This window comes from Strigops habroptila, chromosome 9 (genome assembly GCF_004027225.2).
Source record: "Strigops habroptila isolate Jane chromosome 9, bStrHab1.2.pri, whole genome shotgun sequence".
Lineage (NCBI taxonomy): Eukaryota > Metazoa > Chordata > Aves > Psittaciformes > Psittacidae > Strigops > Strigops habroptila.
The window spans coordinates 714,781-725,511 of NC_044285.2; the positions used below are offsets into that span (position 1 = coordinate 714,781).

Consider the following 10,731-nt stretch of genomic DNA (forward strand, 5'->3'; position numbering starts at 1 on the left):
AGACTCATAAAGGTTTATATGAAATATTTATGCTCTGGCTCCTGTTTACATGATTTTTAGCTGATCCTCCACTGAAGACTCTTGTTTTCTGCAAAGCCACTTCTCATGTCAGTTTTCAGCCTTTAAAAGGGAAGGAAAAGGGGGAGCGGGGGGGTGGTGTTAAAAGCTAAGGACACCGGGGACCGAACAAGAGAAAAATAGATGTGCTTTATGTACTGGAATTGTTACAGCAGCTTCTTCTAAGATGCTTTGCTCCAAGTCTCATTTTCCATATGATCTGTGGGTATTGTTTGTAAAACAACCACAAGTCTCATTTGTGTCAGTTTCTCCTCCTAAGCAGGAACATTGAGACTTCTCCGAACGGAGCCGTTTGCTGTCCTCCAGGGTGGTCATTCCCCCCGCTTAACACTCTGCTTAAGCAGGGTCTTTGGGTCTTTGTGCCTTAATTTCCTCATCTATACAATGGGAATAATTCTTAACTCTTTTATTCCAAATGTCTAACTTACTTTAAGCGTGCTGTGTAAATCCATAGTGTATTTATCATCACGTTCCACTTCTCTGTGCAGTTCTTGGCAGTTTCATATCTGCCCTCACATTACACGGAGCTCACGAAGCTGTGCGCACGCGGTGAGGATACCACGAGGATGTTATTGCTGTATTGTTCTGTGGTGATCCGAGCTATAGTTACATGTCTGTTATTTGCGTTGCCTGGCAAACGGGTAACAGCAAAAAAGGATGATAAAGGTGGAAGTCTTTATTTTTTCCCTAGCTAACACACAAAACACATTCTCCTTTTCCTGAGCGCGCAGGTTCTCACCGCGCTCACAGAGCCCAGCTCTTCCCTATTTGCTGTCCCCTGACAAGGAGGGAGGACACGCACCGCGGCGGAGCTGGGCCCGCAGCGGCACCGGCCGCGGTCGGACCCCGCTGTGTCCCCGCTCTGGGCGCCCCGCCCGGCGGCAGCGCCCCCAGGGCGCGCTATCGGCGCCGCCCTCCCGCCGCAGCGGCCGCCCGCGATAGCGCCCGCGGGGCCCCCCCGCGCCGCCATGGCGCCCGCCCCGCCCCGCGCCGCGCCGGGCGGAGCTGGCGGGCGGGGCGCGGCCCCGGCGGTCCGCCACCGTCCCGGCGTGCCCCGCGAGCGGCGCTGGCTGTGCCGCTCTGGCGCGGCCGCCTCACCGAGCCCTGCGAGCGCCGGCGGTGGCGGGGAAGATGGCGGCGGAGGAGGCAGATTCGTGGGGTAGGTGCGGCCGCTGCCCCCGCCCGCGCCCCCCGGCCGCGGCCCCCCGCGCTCACCCGCTCTCCTCTCCCCTACAGATGCCGACAGCTTCGAGGTGGTGGAGCCGGTGGCGAAGCGGCTGGTGCCGGGAGTGGCCGGAGACCGCTGGGCCGGCGAGGATGAGGAGGACGACGTGAAGGTGCGGCCGGGCCCTCGCGGTGCGCCGGGCCGGGCTGGGCTGTGCCGGGGCCGGCAGGGAGCGGGCCGGGCCCGCCGCGGGCCGCTGCCATATGGTGCCGCGTGTGCGGGGGCCGCGGGCCCGGCGGCGCGGCCCGGCCCAGGCTGGGGCGGCGGCGGCGGCGGCGGGCGGGGAGGCCCCGCCGGGGGAGGTCGGGCGGCCGCGGCCACGCGTCTGCGGCGGTGACGGCCGGGCCGGGGCGCGGGGAGCGCGGCGGGGCCGCCCGGGTGCCGGTGCCCCGAAGGGCGGCGGCGGGCCGCAGGTGACGGGCCGCAATGCCGGGGGAGAACGCGTCTGTCAGGGCCCGGTGTGCCCAGTCCCCGCGCCGAGCGGGCGGGGCCGCCCGGGGTGCACCCCCGCTGCCCGCGGGCCTTCCAGGGCAGGAAAGCACGGACGGACAGGCAGACGGACAGGCGCTTTCCCAGCCTGGAGAGGCTCTGGGGGATCCACCTGCTGCTTCCCAGCTGCCTGCCGGCTCTGGGCGCTTTGCTGTGGCCGCCTGCTCTCCCATTGCCTTCTGCAGCCGTTCAGACGCGTTGTGCTGAGTGTGGGGTGCTGGGTGAGGCTTTGGGATGGGGTTTAATGAAAGCAGCGCTGGATTCGGGCCTCTGCTGTACACCAGAGACTTCTGTGTTGTAGCAGCGTGTCTTTTCCACCCCTTTTTCCTACTTCTTCACACACACCCTGCCCTGACTGTTTGAAAGTGCTTTACTGGGTGGTTGTGGATTGGGTAGTGCCTGAATCACTTAAAATAGGTTTATTGTATGACAGGGGTTTTTGCTGTGTTTCACGAGTGGCGTCTGCATGGAATCGGGGTTAAAATGTGCGCATGTTCACTTCTGATGCTCCCAAAAGCTTGTTCCAGCTGCCCCTGTGGCTGGCGGCCACAGAAACCTCAGTTTGTGCCACGTTCATGTGGACAGGAGGGAAACGATGCCAGGGAGCATGGAATGAGCAAACGTGAGGAATGGAAATAGGTCAGCTGAAAAGGCCTTTCTGTTCCCAGTGCAGCAGTGGCCAGTCCCAGGTGACCTGGGAGCTGTGGTTGGTCACAGGTATGAAGCTCTCTGGAGCAGTGTTGCTGCTCACGGGGTGAGGACACGTTGGGTTTGTTGTTGAGGCCAGTGGGTGCCACCAGAACCTCTGAAGCCCGCAGCACCGTTGTCCTTGAGCGTGGGCTGAGCTGCTGCTTGCAGTCAGTGTGAAAAAAGTAGTTCATCTCCTCTTAAAAAAGCAGTGAACGTGGTGGTGTGAGTTACAAGCTGTCCATTTTCCTCCTTAAATTTAACACCCACACGTTACAGTTCCCAAAGGTACCACTGCAGCAGGCGAAGTAAAGGTGTCTCTGTGTAGAGTAGCTGCAGTCCTTTGTAGAGTCTGGTTAACGTGTCACTGTGGGCATATAAGTGATTTCTATGTGTATATACACACATGTATCTTAGAGCCATTGTCTCTGTGAGGCTTTTCCTTCTGCCTTTGAAAGTGAGGAACTTCTCTGCCATTATAGAATTGGCCCAAGAGAACTGTGCTCTGGGGGGGTTATTCTTTGAGGACACTTCTGCTTTGGGCTTTAATAAAGACACAAAGTTTTCCCACGTGTAGTAAGAATGCAACTACTTAACTCTTTCCAGGGGATTATGGTTCAGTGCTGGGGCTGTGTCCAGAGGAGTGGTCCAGCAGAGAAAGCTGCTCTGTTCTGCTTTGATTTGCTCTTCCTGTGGAAGCCCTGAGGTCACAGAGCAGAGCCTGGGAGGTGGTTCTTGGGCTCTGGATTCCCTGTTTGCAGGGTCCACCTTGGGAAGTGCCCGTGTAAGATAAAGGATATGGTCTGAAACAGAAGCTCAGAGTGGTTTCTGACCAGGAGGGGGTTTAGGGTGGGTATTTCACATTTTGGAATGTGTTTTGTATATTCAGATCCTGTCGTTTATTTTGGAAGAGTTTTTAGGAATGAACTTGCAGTAACTGTTAAGTTGGGAAACTTTGTCTTCCCCAGGTTTAAATTTAGCATCTTCATCAGTGACAAAACTCTCTCTGGTGCTTCCCAGAGCACAAGTTTCCCAGAAGATGGGCCTCCAGCCAAGGAATTCTCATCTCCTCACTCCTGGGCCGTTCTGTGTGTAGCAAAGCCAGAACCACACAGACACTGAGCTCTGAAGGGAGGAGAGCTCCTCTGGAGAGAGGAGACCTATGTGCTGGAGTGGCTGTTGCTTCCCAGTTGGGTCTTTTGGCTTTTTGGGGCAGGATGTGCACTATTGTATGGTTAAGGCAGATGTGATGGAGCGTATGAAATCATGAGAGAGCTGCTCTCACCAGGGGCTTACTGATGTGAAGTGAAGATGTTTTCAGGAGCCTCAGTTCAGTTGAGGACACGCAGGTATTGCTGAAACACTTTGCAATAAAGACGTCCTCTCTGAGTTACTTCGTATCAGTGCGAACATACAGCACCAGAGCAATTTCCTTTCCCTCCAAGAGAGTTCCCTGGAATTCCTAAACCACAGGAACAGGCGTGGATGCTCCCCTGCCCCCAGTTACAAATACAGTCAATTAAAAAAAGCTCTGTGAGCTGGAACTGCCATCGTGCCCTGTCCCTGCGTGTCACCACAGGAGGCCCTTGCCCAGCCGTGCTGGTGACACGCAGTAGTTGCCCTCAGCACCACCTTTACACCATGGTACCCACAAGTACCTTTACACCACAGAGAGGGTGCCCTGAGCTGGGGCTCTGCACTCGCAAATACTGGACTGTAAGACCCATGAAGGACGGGGCAAGGGCTGGGGCAGCAGTAATGAAAGGAGCTATTTAAGAAGTGGGTGTAACAAACTCTTAATTAGATGTGAGCTAAAATCATGCTGCTCCAAATTCAAGTCAGCTCCTTGGAATGGGGAAGGAAGCTGGAGCCCTCCCAAGTGCCAATTAACTGGAGTGAGCTGGTGGATGGACTCGGTGGCTCCCTTGCTTGGGTCAGCACATTGCAGCGAAGCCCTCAGTGCTTCCACCAGTGCCTTCTATTTGCTGTGCTGCAGCAAGCTCAGAATGGAATAAATCACTTGATTTAGCAAATCAGCTGCATTGCTGTGTGAGGTGAAATCACAGTGTTCAGGATTTATGGGGTTTAAGCTTGTCTGTAATGATGCCCTGACAATGTGTGTGATTTTGGGTAAACGAGGTCTCGTCAGATGTCATCTCTTGAGCTTGCAAGTTGAGTTGAAGCAGGTAACTGAAGTTAGGCTCCTGTGAGTTTCTTGGCTTGAACTTGTGGTGTGAGCATCGTGTGGTGCTTGGCACGTGCCTTCAGATCCAGTTTAGAGCACTGATTTCCATGGGGAGGCCACGGGCTCGAATTTGCAGTGGCGTTAGGACAGGAATATAGATTCCCATAACCCTGATCTAGGGAACAGTCAGGAAGAAGCTGTGGAGCTACTGCTGCAGAGCCTGCAGATGACACTGGCAGGTCAGCTCTGTAGAAACAATGCTGCTTCTCTATTTGTTTGAACCATGGATCATCCACTGGGCAGAGGACAGGGCCGGAAAGTGTGGGAGATGGTGGTCATAGAACAGTTTGGCTTGGAAGGGACCTTAAAGCCCATCCAGTTCCAACCCCCTGCCATAGGCAGGGACACCTTCCACTAGAGCAGGTTGCTCCAAGCCCCTGTGTCCAACCTGGCCTTGAAGGCTGAAGGTTGCTGAAGGTGAAGGCTGGAGGCAGAGTTACTGCAGACACCGCGGCTGAGGCTGCTTCAAAATACACTCAAGGACGTGGTGGCTGTGGAGAGCATTTAAGTGATTTGTTTGTGGGAACAGCCTGTCAGTAGCTCCTCTGGTGATGAAGAAGCAGTAGCCATTGGTCTGGTGACTGTTAGAGGTCGGTATTCCCATGTGGAGCCAGACTCCCTGCATCCCCTCTGCCTGCTGCTGCTTTCCCTGCTCCCACAGCGCAGTGTGTTGCCCATGAGTTACTGTGGGTGCTGATGTGACCATGACCTGCTTTTGTAACTACTGATATGAGCTTTCTGATTCTTTAACCAAAAGCTGCAGTTCTCAAGGTAAGAACTGGTCCTGAAGCCTCCTGCTCAGCTCCCAAAAGCCCTTGTAGAGCTCTCGACTTCCTCCCCACTTCCTCACTCCATACATAAGATTAATGGATTTAAAGAGGTTGTACGTGAGCTGCTGCTCTTTGCATTTGTTACCTAAACAAGTATCTGTAAAAAAAATCTTAGTTCAAACTTATTTTGTAGGATAACTGGGATGATGAGGAGGAAGAGGAGGAAGTAAAGGAGACGGAGGTAAAACAAGGTAAGACTTACAAGCACACATGGCTCTGTACCCAGCGGAGCAGACGCTGGTTTCTTTGGAGGGTATCTGAAGAATCAAACCAACTAAATGGGGTTGGTTTTGTTCTGACAAAGTGTGTCCTGGAGCTCCCTGGGTCCCGATTCCAGCGGTGGAGCTCTGTGGATGACTCTTTGATCAGTGTGTCTGCACCTGAGGGCAGTAAGCCGCAGTTGAGAGCTTTGGTGTTCCATGTGTTACAGAACCAAAAGTCTCCGAAAAAAAGAAAATAGCAGAAAAAATAAAAGAAAAAGAAAAGCTACAGAAGAAGAAGCAAGAGGAGCTTAAAAAAAGGGTAACTCCTTTTTCCTTCTGGGTCTCAGAGATGAAGAGGACAGGCTTGATTTGATTCTTTTGAGGTTGAACAAGACCTGTAAAGCTCTTGACTATGATAAAACAAACTTCAGTCTTGCACCGAATAACACCGAGGGGGGCATCAGCTTTAGTATCTGTAACTGAGCCAGTTACTGAAGTGATGCTCATCTCTGCTGCTTCGTGGTACAACGTGCAGTGGTGAAACACAGAACTAAGGTGCTTCTTCCCACTTGTTGTAAAACGTTTGTTAACTGATGTGGTGGTGTTACCCTGCTCAGGGGCAGAATAACAACGTTGTCCCTACCCACGTTTCTTCCTGCAGTTAGAGGCGCCAGAGGAGCAGAAAGAGCTCACACCAGAAGAACAGTTAGCAGACAAGCTACGGCTAAAGAAATTGCAAGAGGAGTCAGACCTGGAGTTAGCAAAAGAAACCTTCGGTAAGTGTGAGTTGGTGCAACTGCAGCAGCACCAAAGGGCCGTGTCCTGAAATCCCACTGGTGTGTGGTACCTGCAGAGGGAACCGAGCGGGATCTGACTGTCAGAGCACACACAGGTCATGTCACTGAGACTAGAGAGGGGTTACACTGGAACTGCTGGAGGCGTGTCTTGGTGATAGCGACTAATTGCAAGAACCACAAAACCACGTTTAGCACAGGGGGTGCTTTTCCTTAGCAGGTGATGGGAGGAGCCCATAGGAGGAAGAAGTGGCTGGCTGAGGTTTCCAGCATATTGCACTTGGACATATTGGTACTTGTGGTAAAAAGCTGAGTGAGATGAGTGTCTAAAAAGAAAACCAAGAAGTGCTGTCTCTGAACGTTCCAAGGTGCTTCACAACAGGGATTTAAGAAGGCTTTGGAGGAGTGTGGCACAGCAGAACTCACTCCAGTGTGCCTCCCTTCAGGCAATCCGTGTGGCAGGCCAGGAGGAGGGAACGCCGGGTCAGGGCAGTGAGCTGGTGGAGACGAAGCAGATTTAGAGCAGATCAGTCTGGTTTTGTGCTCTGACAGCACCAGCAGAGATCCTGACTCACAGCAGCATTTGCCACACATGAAAGCACGTTTCCTTGATTATAGTGAATTATCCAGCTACTCCTCAGTGGCAATGCAGCTCTGTGAGTCCTTGGCAGAGTACGGGCAGGGGGTGCACCGAATACAGCTGCAAAGAACCAACTAAACTTTGCCCTGGGGAGCTCAAGACAGGAATTCTTTATTTAAGGGAAGGGGGCTTCCTGTAGAGCACGTTGCTCCACGGAACGGGAATAGCTGGTGAAATTACTACATTTTGGAGTAAACCACCTTTCCATGGAGGCTCCTAAATGGGGCTGTTGGCTTTTATGTGGTGGAAGTGAGTGAGCAAAGCTCAGCTTTGGCTTTGTGAAGCTTTGGTGGGGCTGAGGACCCGAGTGTCAGTGAGGTTACTCGCTTTCTCTGGTGTCATCCCCGGGGCTCACAGCTGACGTTTCCTGTAACACCTCTGTCTTCCCGTGCAGGTGTAAATAACACTTGTGGAATAGATGCCATGAATCCCTCCTCGAAAGATGACTTTACGGAATTTGGCAAATTACTAAAAGAGAAAATCACGCAGTATGAGAAGTCGTTACATTACGCCAACTTCTTGGAAGCGTTAGTTCGGGACGTGTGTATTTCATGTAAGTGTGGTGGGAGCCCTTCTAGAACATGCTGCTGCCAGACTTGTAATGTTCAAGGGTCTGGCAAGATTGAGCTGTGTAGTTTACACTAAATGAAGGAGAAATCCGTTCCCCTAACGAATATCCGACTCCACTCCCACAAACTGCATTAAGGATTGTCTCCCTGTACAAGAGGCTGCTTATGTGGGGACCTTCAAACAGTAACTGTGATTCCAGGGACCAGAATCAGCCTGTATTCTGCTGATGTAAATCAAGTAATTGCCCATACTCATTACAGATGCTTATGTCTACTTTTTGGAGAGTGTGGATGTTGGGTTATTTAACTGCCTTTGAAAACAATACTGACACAGAATCCTTTTTCTTTTCCTGATTGATGTAGTGGAAGTTGACGATTTGAAAAAGATCACAAATACCTTGACAGTACTATGCAGTGAAAAACAGAAACAGGAAAAGGTAAGGCTTCTGCGTGTTGGTGCTGCAAGGGCTGGGCTAATGAGGGCAGTGCTTGGACACTGCTCCAGGTGCTGGTTTTGGTTTGGGAGTAGCAGGAGATTAAATGATCACACATCCAGCCTGGCCTTGAACACTGCCAGGGATGGGGCAGCCACAGCTTCTCTGGGCGCCCTGTGCCAGCGCCTCAGCACTTTAATTCCTTAGTTAAATTGGTGATTTCACAGAACTAAACACCAGATGCTGCATTTACTTTGTTATTCGACTTGTTTAGAGCCTGGGTAAAATAAAATCACAGACAAAACATGGGCAAGTCCATGAGGGAAAATGCCCCAGCTTCACTAGGAATGGACTGTAATGGATGGCATTGCAGGGTGAAACAGAGGGTAGGAGTCACGCTCACTGCGTGGCTGTGCGAGTGCTCATACCCAGAGACGGGCGGTGTTTCTGGAATTGGGGTAATGACTAATTACTGTGGAGCTTAAAGTCAACGTGCTCTTCCTATTTAAGCAGAATAAAGCCAAAAAGAAGAAAAAAGGTGTCGTGCCGGGAGGTGGTTTAAAGGCTACGATGAAAGATGACCTGGCCGACTACGGAGGATACGATGGTGAATATGTACAAGACTTTGAAGACTTCATGTGACATTTATTTCCCTTTCTGTTGTTTTTCTGTTGCCCATAATCCCTTAAACATGTAGCACAACTTTTCTTCCTTTAAATTCTGCCAAATGCTACAATCAGAATTGCAGTATCTGTGCTGGTGGTTTAACTCCAGATGGGTCCGTGGTCAGGGCTGAGACTGAAGATGTTTCAAAGCTATGTAAATTGCAGTAAAACCCCTCAAATTCTGATAAAGGGTAACTGTTGCTATTTGACTCGATGGTAACAGCCACTAAATTGGAGGTTGAACAGGACACAGTGTTATTCCCAGCACGGTTCAGTGACTTGGCCTTACCTGTAACCGCCTGAGTGAGGTGTGCTGAACCAGCGCAGTTCGCAGCGAGGGTGTGGTGTGCACTTAGTATTACGATTGCTTTGTCTTACGTTAGAGCTTGAGGATTTGGGGTATTGTGAAGGGGAACCACTAACTTCAGCGTGAGGATCCTGCACTCGAGACACGCTGCCCGGCGCGGCGGCCGAGCGGGCACGAGCCGGGGGGGGCTTGATTGGAAAGGAACGATTTTGTGTCTTGAGTATGAAGTTTAGTTTCCATTCATCTGGATTTCTACTAATGCAGCTGTATGGGTTGGGGATTCCTTAACAGTTAATTGCCTGGTTTAAGAGTAAAACACCCAAGACTTCCTTTGGGTCTGTCCTGGGTTGTGGTAGATCTTTCACGACTCGGCCATTTTCTTTCATTTAAAACCAACAAAAACTTGCTTAGCAAACTGCAGGAGTTGCTACAGTTGGGCAAATTGTTATGTTAACAATTACAACATCTGCAATGTTTTATAAAGCAACTAATTTAATAAAAATCACTATTGAGGACATCACCCCGGCTGCCTTCGGACCGGCTCTTTTAGTGTCTTAGTGTAAGATGCGGTGGCGTCGCGGTGCTGGGACTCCCAGCTTGGACTAACCACAACAGCTTGGTCTAATTTCTCTTACACCACTGACTAGCACTGGAGTTCTAAGCAGTGTTCTGCTCAGGCTTACTCCTCCCTGCCCAAAACATTTTCTTAGAGGCGCCGTGACCTGAACTGTGGTGCTACCCGTGTACCATGGCCATACCTGTGTACAAGCGCTAGAGCTGCCCTGGCAGCTTTGAGAGAAACACTGCTCAGGGGAAGCGTCCTCACTGGTGTGCAGCAACCAGGAGGAGGCTCGAAGCTGTAAACCCAAGTTAGCATCTTTGCTGATTAGCGGGGTTGCCATGGCAACGGTGCTTTTGCTGGGGTAGTGTTTAGAGCTAGTAGGATACCATTGCTTCGTTTTACTCAGAAGCCATCTGTGTGTGTGGTGCATCCAGCTGTGAGCCCTGCAGGCTGCTGTTACTTTGGGGCATGTACTGAATCCAAGGTGAACCCCCCTTTCTGCCTGAAGCAGCGTCCAAGTCTTACCCTCTCTCCCCAGGTAAATCAGACCCGATCTGCCAAAACCTCTCGGCAGCAGAGCGCTTATTGCAGCTCCTGAGCTGGTGTCAGTGCCAACCACCTGCCCAAGCATGGAGAGGAGTCAGGATCTATAAGAATACATCACTACTTGATTACTACTTTTTACTCCCAGCAGCAAATTAATATCTGCTGTACAACCCTAAAGCGCTGTACAAGACATTCACTGTATCACTAAGCTAGGAAACAAAACCAGTCTGATCAGGTGGGAGCCAAAGAATGGATTATGTGGGCACGTGCCTCAGCCTTCCCAAGGAGCTCACTAACTCTCCCACTGACTCCATCACCCGGATATGGGCTACTCTGCGCCTGCTCCTCCAGCCGGCGGCTGGTTTGGGCACAGTTCCTGTGGTGAGCCCCAGCCTGACGGGAGCTGCCTCCCGGTGGCTCCCCAGGGGCTGGCCCTGGCTGCAGTGGCCGGTTACTC

General features: G+C 51.8%; 1 protein-coding gene across 2 annotated transcripts; it reads left to right on the forward strand.

Annotated features, from left to right (window-relative positions):
• Nucleotides 1-1,039: 1,039 nt before the first annotated feature.
• EIF3J (eukaryotic translation initiation factor 3 subunit J) lies at nt 1,040-9,686 on the forward strand. 2 transcript variants are annotated; one of them, XM_030497434.1, is made up of 8 exons: nt 1,040-1,237; nt 1,315-1,415; nt 5,688-5,745; nt 5,985-6,076; nt 6,419-6,533; nt 7,586-7,744; nt 8,124-8,197; nt 8,705-9,686. In XM_030497434.1, the coding sequence occupies exons 1-8, from the start codon at nt 1,210-1,212 to the stop codon at nt 8,834-8,836; spliced, it is 759 nt and encodes a 252-aa protein (XP_030353294.1). In that variant the 5' UTR covers nt 1,040-1,209; the 3' UTR covers nt 8,837-9,686. The 2 variants fall into 2 exon arrangements, with proteins under 2 accessions (XP_030353294.1, XP_030353295.1); XM_030497435.1 differs by having other exon boundaries at nt 8,708-9,528.
• The last annotated feature ends 1,045 nt before the right edge of the window (nt 9,687-10,731 follow it).